Source organism: Buceros rhinoceros, unplaced genomic scaffold (assembly GCF_000710305.1).
Source record: "Buceros rhinoceros silvestris isolate BGI_N320 unplaced genomic scaffold, ASM71030v1 scaffold2915, whole genome shotgun sequence".
Classification (NCBI taxonomy): Eukaryota; Metazoa; Chordata; class Aves; order Bucerotiformes; family Bucerotidae; genus Buceros; species Buceros rhinoceros.
This window is the reverse complement of record NW_010413236.1, coordinates 32,552-50,606: the sequence shown is the minus strand read 5'-3', so window position 1 is coordinate 50,606 and position 18,055 is coordinate 32,552. Positions and strand designations below refer to the sequence as shown.

Here is an 18,055-nt window from a genome sequence, read left to right as displayed (position 1 = left end):
TCTTTCCCACTGAAATCCCTTGAAGGGCCTCCACTGATTTTAAGAACAGCTCCATCTGTGCTGTAATGCTCCTTACAATAACAACCTTCTGTACCATCATCACCTCGAACTGGAGGGAACACATACCTCGTGTACCGGTCACAGTTAGTAAAGAAGTCCACTAGGCAAGCCAATAGGTAGGTCTCTGTAAAGCAACAAAGCGAGATTTTAGAACAAGGATAACATCGTATGACCAGCTACCTTTAGGCCCTGTGCCCAAAAGAAGGAAGGTCATGTAGAAAAATAAACAGGTAAGTAGAGTACGACATTAGGAAAGCTTTACTCACTTCAAAGGCACAGACACAGGCCTGTGTTGGCTCACTTCAGACTCACCTGGTAGATTGAATAAAGTGTTCAGAATGTAAAACCTATCTGTGTCATCCCTCTGGATAAATTTATTTGGATATTGATCCCGTGTTTCAGGCCTGGGAACAGATAAGGTAGAGAAGAAAAAATAATGAGGATAAAACATGCTGACCTGCAAAATATTGGTGTGGCGGGGTCCGTTAACTGGAGTCTGCTGTACTTTAATCAACACCCAGCTTTCCCACGCGCACTAGCAGCGCAGCGGCAGAACCGCATCACGGCGTTCCCTTCACCCGCTGGCTTGGGAACAAAGCCCTCACCGCAGAGTCAGCAAACTGAGCAGAGCCCGCACGGGGAAACGCAGTGGTCGAGAGTCCACCACTCGACCTTAAGCCTCATGCTACTGGCTATAAGGATGCCTTAAATCATCTGCACTTTCATTGTTTGCTTATCTTAAACTTTCTCCCACTTTCCACGTGTTGCTCTACACTCCCCCGAGCAGCTTTCAGCAGGGGAGGGGAGTCAGGGCTGTGCTGCCGGAGGCTTGCCTGGGGCCCTCTGCAATTAATCAGCAGGGTGGCAATGACTGAAGCCATTTAATTATTCTGGTTTCCTTAATTTCTGGAGCTTCTGATGATCACCTCTGACTCAAACTGAAACCTGAGTGCACATATACGGGCTTTTTCTAAATGTTGGCTTCCTGATGTAAGGACTTACAGGCCTGCAGTGACAAGGCTTGTCACCTTGGAGCCCTCAGCTGGTCTGTGCCTGCCTTCCAGCCCTCCATCCACCTGCACAGCAGGAATATGGAGGGATTTACTGGGATCTATCAAGCATGTAGTACTGTGGTCCCCTCTGCTTCCTAAAGCACCTTCTGTGAGAAATGCAAGCAGCCAGGGAAGGCTGCAGGAAATGGCATGCAATGCCTCACTTCTGACACTCCTCAAAGGTCAGAAACACAAAGGGGTAGAGCAAGTTTGTTCCTTCCCCAAGCCAGCTGAGGAGCTCAAACTCTGTAGCAATGGCTATGGAGCTAAGAGTCTCACAGGGCACAGGTCCCTTCTGCTCCCAGCAGCCCTCAGACAAGGACTTTGTCCTAACAGACAAGCTGCTGGTGTTAAATCGTGCCAGGACACGTGAACAGCCCCTAGATTATCCCATCAACCCCCTCCCACAACACACTTTCTTCTCTTCCCAGCACACTACAGACGTGCCTGTGCTGGCACGAACCTTCCCTGTGGGAAGGGACCCACAGTCCCCAGTGCATTCCCAGTCAGCCCTGGAACTGTAGGAACACCAACACAGCATCTGTTGTTAGTGTAGTCCCCATGACTCCTCATACAATGGGTGCCCTGAGGGTCAGTGACACAAAAGAGCGTATTAAGTCAAAAAGAACAGCCAAGAGTCTGCACTCACCCTCTGAGAAAATTAAAGCCATGTGCACACACTAGGAGGTTCCCATAGGCATCAACTTTCAACAGGTTCCCATAGTGGGTATCAAACACCAGTCCTCTGTTAAGAAAGCAATTTAAGAGATAAGAAGCAAGTGTATTAAGCAGAGATCATTTTAATAGCAGTTCTTTCCAGAACAGCTTGCTCACTTGGGGTGGGACATCAGAACAGAGTTGCTGTTACTATGCAGATGGGGTCCCTACTGTCCCTTTTACCTGGCTGCAGGTGAGCAACAAGGGCCCTGCGTTGCCAGGTCAAAGGTACAGCTGGTCTGCTCTCCACCGACTCGAAAGCGGAACTGTTTAGCCCGGCAGAGGCTTAGCTATGCACGTGCCAGGGAAGACATGGGCCTCTTCCACAGGGTCACAGATCTGACACCTGTGCTTGTGGTGCCCTGGCAGCCCTGCTTGGCTGCAAGGAAGAGCAAAGCGTGATAAAAGAATTTCGCCCCTCTTTTTCACTGCTCTGTCACAGACAGAGCCAGACTGGGCTTGTAACTATTGCACAAAATGCTTTGGACATTCCACGTTCCAACTCCAGCAAAACTCTGTGTCACTCATCTAGTAGCTTGCATCTGGAGAACACAGCCTTCCCACAGAGACATCCCTTCTGTCCCCTCCCTGCGATGAAGGCAGTGGATTTAATGGAGTCTTCACCACAGGTTTGTGAAGGGCTACTGTCTTGTTACAGGCATGGGCGCACCCAGCATCAGTTTTGGTGTAAAACATGCTGAAAGGAGGGAAGGAAGAAGGCTGCGAGACTGAAAACTGGAACAAGCCAACGGTCCCTCTGGTCCAGTCTTTTGTAAAGACGCTCCAAAGGAGTGAATAAAGCAAAATCCAGCAAAGGCACAAGTGGAAATAATTTAAAGGCACAGAGTTAGATCAAAAGCCTTGTTTAAAACAAGCGGTGCCCTTTTTACCTCTGCTACCAAAAGACAAAATGTAAGAATTCAGTAACTTTGCACCATTAACTTTGCTTTCAGCATTTGATTCACCAAGACAAGTGAACAGGATTGGTCCCACTTTTGTTGTTTACTGTCAGCTTAATTTTCAGGTTATCTTATGCACCAGCACACTATTAATTAAAATCATTAAAGAAAAACGTTCTCAGACATTCTAGCAGCTGCATGGACAGTAACGGTTCCTTCTCCCCTTGACTTTGATTTAACTCCCCATCCAATCATGCCTCTGCTGTCTTTGCTTTGAAAGGTTATTTTTGGACCATGTTTCCAGCAGACATCTTTTCTTGCACGTCCCGCTTTGCTGGCGTGGATTCACGTGTGCAAAGGCCCTCCACATACAGGAGCAGTCTGCTCCCTTCCCCATGATCTGAAGTCAGCCACAGGCTTCACAAGCACAACTCTGAAAACCTGGCCTTACGTGTCGCCTGTGAACTTTACGGAACAAATATTCAAGGCCTTGAGCAGGCTGGGTCAGTATCTGTTAGTCATTTACCTGGTAGGGAATGCAGGATCATACACAAAATTGAGCAGCTCATGAGGGTATCCAATCGAAACTAATCTTTCTACGGTCAGGTCAAATCCAAGAGATTCGTATTCAGGGGATTTATACACTGTACCAAGATGAGATTTCAGTTAGAAAATTTGAAAACAGCTAGGGGGTTAAACAAGAAGGCAATTAAAAGTAATGTACCCGTTCGCCCTCCTCCCTCCTCCACATCACACATTCCCTTCTTCGCTCCTGCCCTTTGCTGCCTCGGGTACCCCAGCCCGGAGCCATGGTGGAATTAGCTCATGCTCCAGGACTGCAGCCGAGCGGAGCCACGGTTCAGGTTTCAGCAGCAGAGTGCACCAGACGAAATATCCATCAGTCTATCACAGCTCTCTGCGTCAGGAAAAACATATTTCAAACTGCAGCTCCTCTCCCTGCAGTCCCCTTAGGCAGATACAGGAATGCTCCTCCCTCTTCCACCTGCTCGGATTGGGTTTTGGGTTACTGTGTTTTCACAAAGCTGATGAAGAAACTAATAAATTTTGGGAACACGTGTATTCAACATTAGAAAGTCTGAAATTCATCACTGCTGTGCTACTGTTTCAGCTCTGGATACAATCCCAAAGCTTCGTACTGTCTCCAGATTTCATCTCAGGGGAATTTATGTTTGCTGCAGATTAAGTTAGCTTGAAGGTAGAGCTGTCAAGTTAACACATGATTTGTTTGTTAATAATACCACATAGTACTGTAAAAATCTGCTAGCTATTACCCTTGTGCCTCAAAACGCTACTCTTTTAAGCAAGCTTACTGCTCTCTCATTTCAGAGGGCTGCTCACCCGTGACACACATCTTAGCTCAATGCAAAAGAAACGGACTCGTTCAACCAAGTCATTCCTACCATCAGGCCTGTCTTCTTCCTGAAAAGGACCTTCCCATGTACTGGAAATGTTACTGCTTAATCAGATAATTAAATAAACATTTAAAAGGAAATTGCTGTTTTTCCGTGACAGATGGAAATCACTGTGTTTCTCTGACAGTGTGTTTACATTTGCTGCACATCGCTGTCTTAAATCGGTGATAAGATGTAACAACATCAAATACAACCCTTGACTTCAATGAGGGTTACCATGGGTTCAATGGGCTCAACTTAACTCAACTATGTCAAATTTATCTGCATAAAATACAAAAATGTGTAAGCTACACAGTAAGCTCATTAGAAGACAGACTGCTTTTCCTACAAGAGATCTGCGGGCTTCATAATATATATTAATATATGTGGTCTATACTCCCCAAGTAATCACCACCATATATACACTGTGAAATACAGAAGCTCACTCTGAGAGGAGAAAACAGATATATAATATATTGTAAAAAGGCAAGGACTACAGAAGAAACGAGACTGTCAACAGATTCAGATCACAGTAACCATGACAGAGGGCTCCCGTATCTCTTAATAATCTAAAAAGCACCAGAATCCTAACAGTTAATTTCCCCATTAAACTAACACCATCAAAACCACAATAAGCAAAGCTTACGTTCTTTAAATGTTCTTAAACAGATAACTAAAATCAATAAAATCAAAATCTTCAACCATTATTATACCAATGGCAAACATCAACAACATGATATAGCATTCAACACATGTAGTCTTCTCTGTCCTCTAGGAAAGGAAGGCTTGATTGAGCTATAGATAGGAATAAGCAATCAAAAACTACAGCTAATGAAAGAAAGCAGTGACTGACAAGGCAGTTCTGGGGAATGAGCTACAGTTGGAAGGAGCAAAAGGCAGTTAGGTGATGAACAACATTGTGACAGTGACATCAGAGCATCACCTGGAAAAAAGAATTTCTCTGATGCAGGACAGTAAAGGCGCTTCCCAGGGAAAATGGTAATAAACACACCTGCATGTACTCTCAGAAGGTGAAAGTGCTGCAAAGCTCCCCGTTACGTGAAGCAGCCTCCAGTCCCCCACTCTGTCCATGAAGCTGCTGCACTCCTCCTCATTAGCTTCCTGGAATTTGACCACGTTACCAACTTATCCATAAAAACATCGCTCCCAAACAAACCATCTCTTCAAGGAAACACTGCTCTTTCTGAACTCACCAACCACGCTGATGCTGCCCAGACACAAAGAATCCCAAGGAGCATGCTGGCAACTCTGAACAAGCAGAAGCGGTTCATCCACAGCTCCAGCAGAACCTTTCCAGGGAAACTGTAAGGCTTTTTGTTAAACAACCTGTGCATCATGTTAACACTCCTCCAGAGAACAGCCGTGGTGGGACATGTGGCCAGCTGCTCGCACAATGCCCCCACTCAACTTGTTCCTTTCTGTATTTGCCTCTCTTAGATTCATCACTACAGACCTCCTTTTAACTCTCTGAGTCTATGGAAACAAGCTGAAGCACCAACAGAAAAAAGGATGAAGAACAGGTATCAACCTCTGCCTTCATCACTCCAAGTCTCTGAGGCAGTACTGCAACAGGATTAATCTGAATGTTTCTTTTTGGAGGGCAGTTATTCTCCTTACCTCTCAAGCTCTAGATTTTGCTTCCTTGACTTCTCTTTGAATAACACTAAACTACTAGCTCATTCATGCCTCAAGTCCCTTCCCTCTTTTTTTGCCACTGCACAATATCTGGAAAATGAGAACCTTCTCCCTGACAAACAAACTAAAAGACATGGGGAAACTGGACTCCTGGAAAGGGACAAAGAACATTCTCCAATTACCATCATCCTTAACTGTTCGAGATAAACTTTCCTTTAATTAGACACAGAGCTGGGAACAGACTGAGAGCTCACTGAGCCCCCCCTTGGCAGCACCCTACACCACAGCACAGGCTGTGTCTGTTGGTACAAGCCACAACCCACTGACTTTCCTCCTAAGTCGTGTGAATGCCTGTTTCAGTATCATGAGTTTGTGGGCAAACAACAATCCACCTCCTTCCGACCAAGCACGAAGAGGCTAACACTGCTGCAACTCCGGCAGCCCATTCGGGGAAGATGCCTCAGTTATATGCATTACCGGATGAAAAAATGTATTTCGCTATTGCAGTCAGGGCTGGTTGCTCTCTCTTGCATCTTGCTCACTTCAGGCATCCATGGGGAAAAAGAGCAGGGAGGACAGACCAGTATTTTTTCTGCAGCTGCATGATGAAAAAGTAGTTTTCAACTTTTCTAGAACATCCCCCTCCCTTAGACCTGGTTCTAGACCACAGCTGGAGATAATCTGTGTGCCATGGCAGTGTCATTAATTCAGCTCTTTAACATGCAGTGTCTCCCATGCTCAGCTTTTGAACCAGAGAAAGGCCCAGTCTTCAAGCACCCCCAGCTCTGTGACAGAGGAAGAGGCAGAGCCATGAACCCATTTTCAGAGCATCCTCACCCAACACAGGTGACATGACAGTAAAACCAAAGCTCATGCTACAACTTACTCTGATTTCTTCTCTTACTACTTGATGGCTATGGCTCTGTCACCATGCCAAGTCCCTGGCTCCAGAGGACCGTGTCATTTTAATAATCCTTGTTCCAACACAGGCAACCGCTTCAGTTGTGCAGGGCAATTGGCACCCTGTGCTTGGGGATTACGCAACTGGGGTGCAAAGAAAACAACCAAAGGTTTTAAAAAACCCAGGAACCAGTTGATAGCATTTCAGCCTCCCCTTAATACCATCATTTGGCTTAACATTATACTACTGAAAGGGAAAAAGCAGTACCTAGGGAGTGAACGTTGCAAGCCTGTGGGTCTCTGATGAGTGCGGGCATCCCTCACACAGTACGTGCTAGGGGGGAAGCCGATCTGGAATGAGCAGGGGTTGTGCAGTAAGGTATGCAATTCTCATGCATATGTGTGGTTGTTTTTACCTTTGCTGCCAAGACACATACAGTAACAATTTTATAGCCTTCCTGAAAAGGAAAAAAAAAAAAAAAAAAAATTATCTCTAAAGAGGCTCCAGTCTCTACAAAACACTGCTGCAGGTGGTGTTACTTGGGAAAACAAAAAAAAAAAAAAAAAAAAAAAAAAATTATCTCTACAGAGGCTCCAGCCTATGCAAAATGCTGCTGCCAGGATTTTAACTCACATGAGGCAGATGCAGATTCAGAGTGTCACTCCAGTCTTGACGGAGTTACACTGGGCTCCCCTGTTAAAGAAAAAAATCAGACTGATTTTTAAACTGCAACAGCTCTGTGCCATGTGGGATTGTATCTGCTGGAGCTCTGTCCTCTGGTACGCGCAGAAGCCAGCCTGGCAGCTATTCTATATACACTTAAAACTGATTTATAGAGGAGGCACAGTTGGCAATTGTGCATCCTGCAGGCAAAATTCTGTCCTCATATCCACAAAGCAGTCTTAGATCATGAGCTCAGTGATAATTAGGAGGAATAAGCCACAAGCACTTTGCCTACATAACACAAACCCTTGGAGTTTCTCTCAGACACAGAGCAACTGATTCAAGAGAGGGTCTCGTGTTCTTTTGGCGGCTTTGCCATTATTGTCCACTCCTTGGTCGTGACAGATTACTCCTTTCAGGGCACTTGCTTATTTCACACCACAAAATGCATGCACATGTCAGCACAGGAATCTCAGGAGACTGAGTGAGGAGCTACTCAGGGAATGTGAGAAGAGAATTTTGCTCTACACCTGAAGGTGCTCCCAGCGAGAGCCTCGCACCCTGGGTCAGTCTGATGTAGCACGTCTAAATTCAGGTGTATACTTTAACACTCTTACACTTGGGCTTCTATGTGCACAGCACTGTGGGATAAACTGGTACCACACCTGCACATAGTGCTGCAGCGTACTGCAGTGCTCTGGTTTGCGAGCACACACAGTGAGGAGACCAGACCTATTCTGCAACCCACAGGTATCCAGAGAGTAATCAGGAATAACGCTGAGATCCAGTTTGCTCTAAATGCAAAGCTGAATGAGCTGGAATGATGTTGGGAAAAGGACTCACAGAAGTATGTGGACCTCCTGGAAGGCTCCTCTGAAAATACATGTTTAAAGCCTATTTTATTTCAAAATGAATAGCTGGGGAAGGCTGCAACGCATATGACGGCTCTGTTTAAGCTGTGGGGAGGAGAAAGCTCTTCAAGGACTGCCCATTTCTTTCCTTGTTCCCCCTCCACACACACAAAGATTTCACATTCAGGCAGGGCAGCTTCTCAATGAAGATGTAACGTGGTTTCTTCCAGTGCATATCAGTGCTTCTTACAAGCTGGTCATGGATCATAGGTGAGAAGCAGGTGCTAAAGTTACAATAACCAACCCTTTTTGTGCTGCTTCAGACATTTTGTGAGAGGTATTTGCTGTCTCAGACTGCACACCTGCAAGCCAGTCCTGCCTCACCTTTTCATTTCTGACCACTATGGATTTGCTGCTGGTAAAAGGCCTGAACTCAAAAGAGTGACTACACACCGATTTCCCACACCACTCGAAGCAGCTCCTCATTGCCAGCACCTTGGTTTAGGAAGGAAAGGTGAGGATGCTGCAATAACCACAGAATGCCGGAAAGTGAGCAGCTCCTCTGGGGAGAGAGGCAGGACGAGGACTGCTAATTGATGACCTGATGACTCATTAACTCCTGCCTCTGGTTTTTCCCCATCTGTCACTCTCTTTTGCCAGTGTGCTCTCCTATGACGTCCTAAGATCTCTTGGACGAGTTTCATCCTTTCCATCAGCCAGATCCACAAATGCCTTCCCTTCCAGCTGTAAGACGAGAGCAGCTCAGGGAAAGATGCTGTGCCCCTAGAAACAACCCCACACTGGCAGGGGACTTCATGGGAGCAGCTGCTTTCTGCAGCTGGTGCACTGCCTGCTCTGATCCTCTGGGCACATACCAGCCCAACTCCTTCCCCACACAGGTGCTGAGACCACCACTGAGAGACCTCTCCATCCTCGGCCCTGACCACCGAGAGTCTCTTGGGAATTGAAACACCTTAGTCTACCCTCACTGCTTTGGTTGGCACACAAAACTAATCGGCTTTTGACTTTGAGGTGTTCAGATAAGATCAGTATTTCTCAAACTGGAGGTGATAACCTCCTCCAAAGGAATGCAAAAAGCATTAACACTCAGTCTTCAGAAATTTCACCTGCTATCTGGGTTCTCCAGAGGTCACACAAAGACCAAAGATAAGCCAAAAGGTGGACAGCTCATGCAAGGGGTTAGCCTTTTCTCGGAAGCCCAGTAAATGCAGCCCAGTTACCTTGGTTAAGTCTTGAGGAAACGAAAGTAAAAGAACTAGAAACAGGTTATTTCAGTTGCTGCTTATTCTCCAGTGAGTAAGGCATGCAAATCAGGCATGATTTATATATGTTAGGAGCATACACAGACAGGTGGGTAGCTAGTATCCAGATTTATATACATCTCAGGCACAGCATACATATATAAGCTTGTGCAAATACATTTCTGAAATTAAATAAACCTGTCTTAGAGAGCAGGATCAAAGTGCTGCTCATTTTAAATTTTGATCCATAGTCTGAATTGCACCACAAATAAACAATGCAAGTATGTATTAGAAAAGCATTTATATCAATGTTGTGCTGATAAAAAGTGGTTAGTTAAAGCCTTGAGGACCAGGATCCCCTTTTACCACCCCATCCGCTATAATACTACTAATATCTATATATTTGCTGCCTCAACAATGTCTATCAAATGAGATCCTACAGTAGCATTCCAAAAAAGGACAGAGGTATCTCCAGAGCTCTCCATTCTGTCAACATCTTCTCTGCACACAGACTCAAAGACGGGCATTTGGTGCCAGCTACTGCCAGGATGTCTGTGACAGTCACCCCTCCATGACCAACCACACTACTGGCTATTTCATGCAAGCACCAAATATTCATTCCCTGGCACTTCTGACCACCTGTTCTGCAACCCCAGCTGAGAATCCAGGGGGCAACAGTGAGTGCCCAGTCCTGGAGGTGTTTGGGACACTGGACTTAATTAAAAAATAAACCCCACTGAAGCATCAATACCAATTAAACATACTAGTGAGTGTTGGGCAGGCATTTCACATACTGCCATAGCCTGACAAAAATTTGTCTCAGCTGTAGGGCCAGAGGTCTGAGGAACCCCAGAAGGAACCAGATAGTAAAGAATGCTATCTGACCTCTACATACTGACCCTCCTTTCAGGGTATCTACTATCCTCATAATCCATTACAGGGCAATGCCCGTTTTCGTATGTGATTAGAAGAGAAACACATTTATGCTCTAGAATACTAATGACTTCAGCTTCTGTGCTATGGGGCCTTTTCAGCCAGGGGAGGAGTTGTCCGGCACTGTCACTGAAACATTACAAAAGGGAAACGGTGAACTTTCAAGCTATGCTCTCTATGTTAAAATAATTCATTACTTACACAGGAAGGAATCCAAAATGTCATGTTTAAGTTTCACACCTGGGTGTTAACTTCCCTTCAGTTTTGACAGCAGAGTTGGACTGCTCAGCTCTGATGAGAGCCCAGGCTCAGTCGTGGCTTGCATGGCCTGGCAGGGTGCTGTCATTTTGCACTGGAAACATGGCACAGGATTTTCTTTTCCATGAGTGGAAACTCTGCAAAGGTACCTGTACTGCGGGAGCCTCTGTACAAACATGCTCGGCTGGCTTGGAAATCTGAGGAGCAGGGGTAAGCACAAACCTCCAGCTCCCCTTGCCTTGCGCTTCTCTTTCCAAAGACCCATCAAGTGTTGCTTCAATTTCTGCCACGGTTGCTACACACATTTCACTTCTCAGCATCCTCGCCAGACATGAAGGGAAAAAAGGACACTCCTGTTTAAAGCTTGGGTTGCACGCAGCACTGGTTTCAGTTCACCTCTGTCCATGTAAACACGTGCCTGCTATGTGCTTCCCTGTGTGCAGGGCGATGGGGAGTTGTGCACGTTTGTGCTGTGCTGACCTGGGAGCTCAGTGCCTGTAAACAAACCGATGAAGTGGTAAACGTGCCTAATTGTAACCGCAAGAAATCTCAAATGAAACCCATGGGACAAGTCATATGTTTTCAGTTAGGAACATAGTGAATCACTGACTTGCCATTTGTTTATGGAGTCAGCTGAACTGTGACCATAAAGGATCTGTCTATGGTCAAAGCAAGTTGAAAAACAGACAAGAAGAGACCTCAGTCCTCTTGACTCTTGGGTTTTGACTTTAACCACTAGAACATAAATAAAAATGCACGGTATTATGCAGAGCAGAATTGTAGTATTCCAGCCTATATTTAAATTCAGTTTTCATAGTGCCAAACAAACAATATGGGTAGCAACAGTATGTTTGTCTTTGAATTTTTCAATCTGAAATGAGAAGAAACCGTTGCCATATTTTCATTTATCCACAGAAAACTTTTCAAACACAGAAGTGTTCTGAGCAGTAAGACAAAGCTCAGCTTTAAGCACACTTCAATATTTAATGTACTTTTCTATTTCACTAGAAATGATGTATTTGTAATGATCAGCAAACAAGACCTTGACAAAACTTCCAGGTGCATCTCAAGATACTTTCATATGCTTAACACACAAGCTGCTCAGCTATGCTTGAATACCCAGATCTTGCACTAAGACTCTTGCGGCCTCAGATGTTTTTGACTGTAAATCTGGTAACATGAAGCAAGAGTCATTAATCATCAAAGGGTTGAATCTTTTGGATCTGAGCTTCAGCAGCAACCAGGCACCCTTTCCCAAGAATGCCAAATACAGAGTTCTGGGCGGAAACCAGCACACACCTATAAAGAAGCACAGAGGCTCTGCAGTCCCCAACTGCAGCAGTGCCCATGAAGCAGCTATGCACCCACTCTGCAGCCTAAGAGCAATGGAAAATTCCCTACCTTTAACCCTCCTGCAAACATCCTCAAGCACACAGCACAGCTTTCAGCTCTAAAACCTCTAACCTGGAACTGTATCAGCTCCTATTCTCCCACTCTGCATGCTAAAAGGATCTGTAAAGACAGGATTTGTTGTTGCTTCAAGGACTGACACAGTATTATTGTTCAGCTTGGCTCAGAATTGCTGGGTCTACAGGTTGTTTTTAATGCTGCATTTCTCCTTGTTTTAAAATCAAGTGTTGTCAAACATCATAAGCTTTAATTCTCCCTAAAGCAGGTTTATTAGTGTTCTCATTGGTAAATTCCAGATATTTTTAGCCTTCTGCTGCTGCACTTTGTTTGCCTTCGATGTAACAAAGATTTGGGTTGTTTGGATATGCCTCAGAGGCTGGCAAAACAGAGCTTAGTGTTGGAAAGATTTCTTCTGCTGAATAAAAATGCATGGCTTGAGGTAATAACAACAGCACCAAGGTCACATTTTGCATGTTGAGAGAAGCAATTCAGATGGACTCTGCATTTCAAGGAAACTTCAGTTCGTCTATTTTAATAGTTGGCATAACATTCCTTTGCACTGGAATAATATTTTAAATATGACTACACAGTCACCTGTTCTTTTATGGGAATTTTTTATGGTTGCCCTGACACAAGAGAATCTTTTTTTGTGCTTAACAAGTGGCCTTCACAATTTACCTCTCTCAGATACAGCCCACTGGGAGTCATAATCCCATACTGGAAATATCCCTGCATTTCCATGGAAACAAACTGCTGTGCCAAAATACGGGCTTAGTTCTTCAATGAAGACTTCTGAACAGGGAAGAAATAGTTGCATGGGCTTCATGTTCAAACATAATTTGCTAGCATCTAGAAATACAAAATCTACACATTTATTTAACAGTGTGCACCTGGGCTTATATGTAGCACAAGTGCCCATGCTGTCAGTAAGTCACATATGTAAGTTTTTCTGTAGTGTGCTAAAATAATGGCATTGACAAAGCAATAGGACATGTGATCTCAGAGTTAAAGCCTTCGGTACTCTCAGCTTTGGATCCTCCTACAGACTAAGCTGTTCCAGTCATCACAATGGTATTTGCAACTTAATAGTACTTCTGTTGTGGTATTAAGATTACTCGGTAAGGGTGTCTATTAGAGTGAAAAATACCTCCATATTTTCACCCATCTGGCAACAACAAGAACTGGACGTTGGTATACTAACAGCCTGCTGACCCAGCTTGGTGTTACTCTCATGTTTGTAAGGGCAAGAAAACAGAATATTGCAGCTTTTGAAACTTTCTGTACACTGTGAAGACTTGTTCTTTCAGCAGCTTCTGTCTAACACTCTGATTCTTCAAGAATCCACAGACAGCAGATTAGCAGTTTGTCAGTCAGTGATTTACTGGGACGGAGCAAGCAACACATGCTTCTCCATTCCTCATTCCCAGTGCCAGCATGTGAGATCCCACAGCTCCAGACCTCGGTTTGCTCATTACACAGCTTTAAATGGTCAGACTTTGAAGAGCAGCAATACAAAGAGAGGAGGGACAACAGCCGCTCCAGCACTGCACTGGTGTTTGAAAAAAAAATCCAGCTCAAAAGCACACTAGGAACATTTTAGCTTCCCCATCTGCCTTTAGCTTTAAAACATTAATGGCTAAACCAGCCTCTGAAATCTGGAAAAATCGGCACTTGTTAAACTGGAAATGTGCAAATGTGAAAATGCAGACAGCAGATGTGCAATAGTCAAGGCATCTCTCATTTTTTTCTAGGACAGTTTGAAGGCTACTGTTGTCACATCTACCAATTCCTTTCTCTAGCCAACATACTAATTTTGTATGACGCAAATAACTGTATTATCCAGTGAAGTGAGAAAGAAGCAAAACTGCTTAGTATCTCCCCAAAAGAGCCTCACAGCCTGTGGTCTTTATGACATGATGAAACTAAAGACAAACCTTCAACGTAAGCAGGAGAGCCTTTTTAGAACATTAGTACTGAGTCCAGTACCATAAACAGGCAGTAACGGGATCTGAACAGAAGAACAAATATTTCTTTGTAGTAGCTTACATTACAAGCTCAGTAGCTTTTTGAAGTATTCAGTTCAATCGCCCACATTTATACTTTGTTTTTCATCTGTGCAATCCTGAGTTTTTTAATACAAGGTACAAATTCATCAGTCCCATTTTCTCAGCTGTGGAAGCTGAAATACAGAAAACTGATAGAACTCAGCTATAGTAAGAATACCTCATCCATGGAAGAACCAACTCTCAGTTCAGCTGCCACCTTTTCTCCCACATGACATGCAGCAACAAGCCAATCCTACGTTCTGGTTGAGTGTATCTTTTCCAGAGTCAACAAGTAAAGAAAAACATTTCAAAAATAAGATGTGGGTGTGCAAAATTTCCTTCTTCTCCAAACTGCAGTGATGGCTTAGACACAAACACCTGCTTGAGGAAGGGGCAAAACCTGTTTATGCATGTTGCACTTTGGAGTAAGTTGGGAAAGACTAAAGCTGGTTTTCCTATGTCTTTTTCCACGTGATGAGAAGGGAAATGGTACTGCTGAAGGCATAAACAATTTTGCAACAAAACCTATGTAGTGCACCAAATCTTGGCATTGAGTTGGCAATGTTTCTAGGACACAAGCTATATTCCAGTCAGATTATGCTGTATTAATTATATTTGCACACAATAAACCCAGTATTTTTCAAGCCTCATTTCCCCTTTTCTTTATTGAAATGCAGATAATCTTATTATTGATTTCTGAAGAATGTGGAAGCAGCAGTGATTTAAGTACAGGAAAAGCATTCCAAATGAAAGCATCCTGCCTACTAATACTGCATCTAATCTACCTCGGAGACAGAAGATAAAGCTTTCAACGAGGCCATAACTTTCAGAGGAGGAGGGTAGTCACAGAGGAATCTTTTCAAGCACAATTAAGTTTGTAATTCTTACTAATTCCCTCTCCATCTGTCAATGGCCTGGTGTGAAATTACAGCCAGTTTGAGAACCCCACTGCTTTAGCTCTCCTCCTGTCAAGGGACATCTATCCATCACCTCACTGTGCAACCTGTCCCATTAAAGACCTAGTAATGCCAAGGCCTCCTGCATTACTTGGATCCAGACCTACTAATTACAAGTGTAGCTCACACTGAGAAGGAAGCAGCCAAATGAATATTGTGTGAAACCAATCTCTCTCTGCTGCATTTCCATCGGGTTTCACCACCTTCTAGTCTCAGGCGAGTGTTGCAGTCAAGACTTTCTACTGACATACCTTCACCTTTCTTCCCGCAATTTGCAGTAAATGCAAAACAGAGAAGGCTCTGAATCTTTTGGATTAGATGCAACATTTTTCTTTACCAAAGCATGGGCAGTTTTGAAAGCACTAGTAAAACAGGAGGGCAGACCAGAATTATTACTGACTACTGGTCTTCTAGCCAGTCAAGATGAATAAGCAGAGGTGAATCATTCAAATAATAAAAGAAGCTACTATTTAGCAAACAAGAATGTACTACAAAAGGACTCTAAAATCTCTCTAATTTAAGGATTTAAACAGGATTTTAAAAAATTCTCAGTTCTGCCCTGTCAGCAAACATAGTCCTTCATGGGAATTTGCAGACCGTGGTGTAATGCCGTCACTTTCCAAGGAGCTAGGAAACCCTGGGGAATCAGCCCGGGACTTGCTCCCTGGCTGGCAGGCAGCAAGGTCAGCAGCAGAGAGTGAAGGGTGGCTGGGGTGATGGCTGCGTAACATCACAGAAACTTGTCTTAACCTCCACTAACAGCAAGGGCTGAAACAGCTAATGACTCTTGCTTGCATCAAGCCCTCCGAGATTTTAAGCAGCAACTATTTAACCAGGCACACAGTCCACAGTCAAACCCTGCTGTTCTTCCCGCTCCTTTGACTCTCCTCCCAATAACACCTAGTTTAAAAGAAACATTATTTTATGAACTATGATTCACTAACACGAGCAAACTAAACAGACAGAACGGGAAAGGGACAGTCAGCTTCACATACAACAGACTTCTGATCCTCTAGTATTAGTGTATCCTGCCCATAAACCTAGGGAGACTTGGGAGTTTCCACACATGTAAGAGATCTTATTTGCCCCATGAGGATAAAAACAGCAATCCTTGATGGGAAAACAAGAAATCTAGAACCTGTGAGAGCTATTTCAATTTGCTTCCATTTTATTTTGAGCTCCCAGCAGTCAAATTCATTCTAGCTGTGATCACAGTGGCTACAAATTCATCCATAATTTCTCAAAAGAGAATGCTAAAACCTTCAGGGTCTTTTCTTCAAGACAAAAAGACTTTGCCCAACCCACCCATCAACAGTATTTCTCAACTCTATGCAAGGCATGAGACAAACACAATGAGAGAACATAGATGTTATTAACCAGAATTTAAAGTTTAACCTAATTTTGACTTGAAAGCAAACGGAATCACTGCAGCAATGCTGTATCAGAAAGCCTTGACTTTTTTCAATTCTGAGTTAACTGGTCCTTTAATTCATTAAGGCTAAAAAACCCCAACCTATAAAACAATGCATGAAATCGTATTTTATGTGCATGTAACACGATGATACTAAACCTGCTGTCAGCTGGCAAGCTGCCTTTCTCAGGCACGCCAGTAGTAGAACACACGATCACTGTAGCATGTGTGGAGTAACTGCTACAATATACTTCGAAATGAAAATGCCACATCTCTACCAAAATTAGATTATTCTGCACAGAAAACAGTGCTATTCTAAGTAGGTTTGTGTCCTTAAATTCATAGAGTACAAGAACGAAACTGTCTCGAGCGTCTAAAGTTCAAAATAGGTCAAATGATTCTGACTTCTCTGGTACTGAACCATCTCCTAAGGAAGACTTTGGTGCTACCAATGGCCACTGATTTAGGAAGAAGAAAGAGAGAACTGACAAATGTTTTCTTTTACTAATACCACAGCCTCCTCTTCGTAAGACAAGTAATTCGAGGTGTTCCAAAATAATCATTCTTATTCTAAGATGTCAAAGTGTATGACTGTCAGCTATGGGATCAATGTCATCAGTTTATTTCTGATGTTAAAGTTCATGTCAGAGAGTGGCGAAAAGACATGGCATATAGTTTTTGGCAGGGTATTCAATGGGTCTGCCTTCAATCATTGAATATGAAGACTGTGATTGGGATATTTTTAAACAACTTTACAGAAAAGTGATTTAGCAATATCTTAAAGTACCAATGCAGAAAATTAGATGAAGAGCTAATGACACTGGGACATGCTTCCGTTGTTCTTCCTTGGTCTATTTACATGTCTTGAAGAGTCTCCTAAAAGCTTCTGTTCAGTATGCACCATCTGGTATGCAGATACCATTTCCAGAGGTGAGATTACAGATAAACTAGCTTTTGATATTGTTTTTTCTTTTTTAATCTAGACAGTAGTATGTCCATGTGAAAGCGTGTGTAAGATAATGTGCCCAGACAGAAATCATGACAGGGTGAAATGAATGCATTACAACATTCTAGCGTAATACTTCACTTGTCCTGATTCTTCATCATCATATCCAACTAAATAATTATAATCTCTCTTAGTAATTATAATCACCCTTTAAAGCCCCTGCAATTAATAAGTAATTTTTCTTGTGTGCGACAGTTATACATAGCAAATAATGGTCAGACAACAAAAGCCCACATGGAGAAGAAAAGATGACTCTGAGACATGAGATGACAAACAGGTAATTTTGTAGGTTGGTATCCCAGGCAAGTGAAAAAAGAGGGAAATAGCACTTATCAGGCACAATGGTTTTCATCTGCAAAAGGCTTTCCAATCTAATTACATTCTCACAACTTGTAAAATGATCTGCAACCATTATCTCTGTTGTACCACGGAAGAAGTCACAGGACAGCAGCTTACCCCATAGCAATCCAGATTTCCAGTTTTTTCCTCGGACCACATCCCATTTATTTTTCTGCACCACATCCTGTCACTCAAGTCCCCTGAATGCACTGACTTTGCCTGCT

General features: G+C 43.6%; 1 protein-coding gene across 1 annotated transcript in view; it reads right to left on the bottom strand.

The window, feature by feature from the left end:
• The window catches only part of NT5C2 (5'-nucleotidase, cytosolic II), a 40,561-nt gene that overhangs the window by 9,681 nt on the left and 12,825 nt on the right, over window positions 1–18,055 (bottom strand). The window contains exons 3-6 of the mRNA XM_010136641.1: window positions 3,255–3,372; window positions 1,762–1,857; window positions 373–464; window positions 127–184 (exon numbers count right to left, since the gene is read on the bottom strand). Coding sequence (XP_010134943.1) covers window positions 127–184; window positions 373–464; window positions 1,762–1,857; window positions 3,255–3,372 — 364 coding nt within the window. The remainder of the gene's footprint in view (window positions 1–126; window positions 185–372; window positions 465–1,761; window positions 1,858–3,254; window positions 3,373–18,055) is intronic.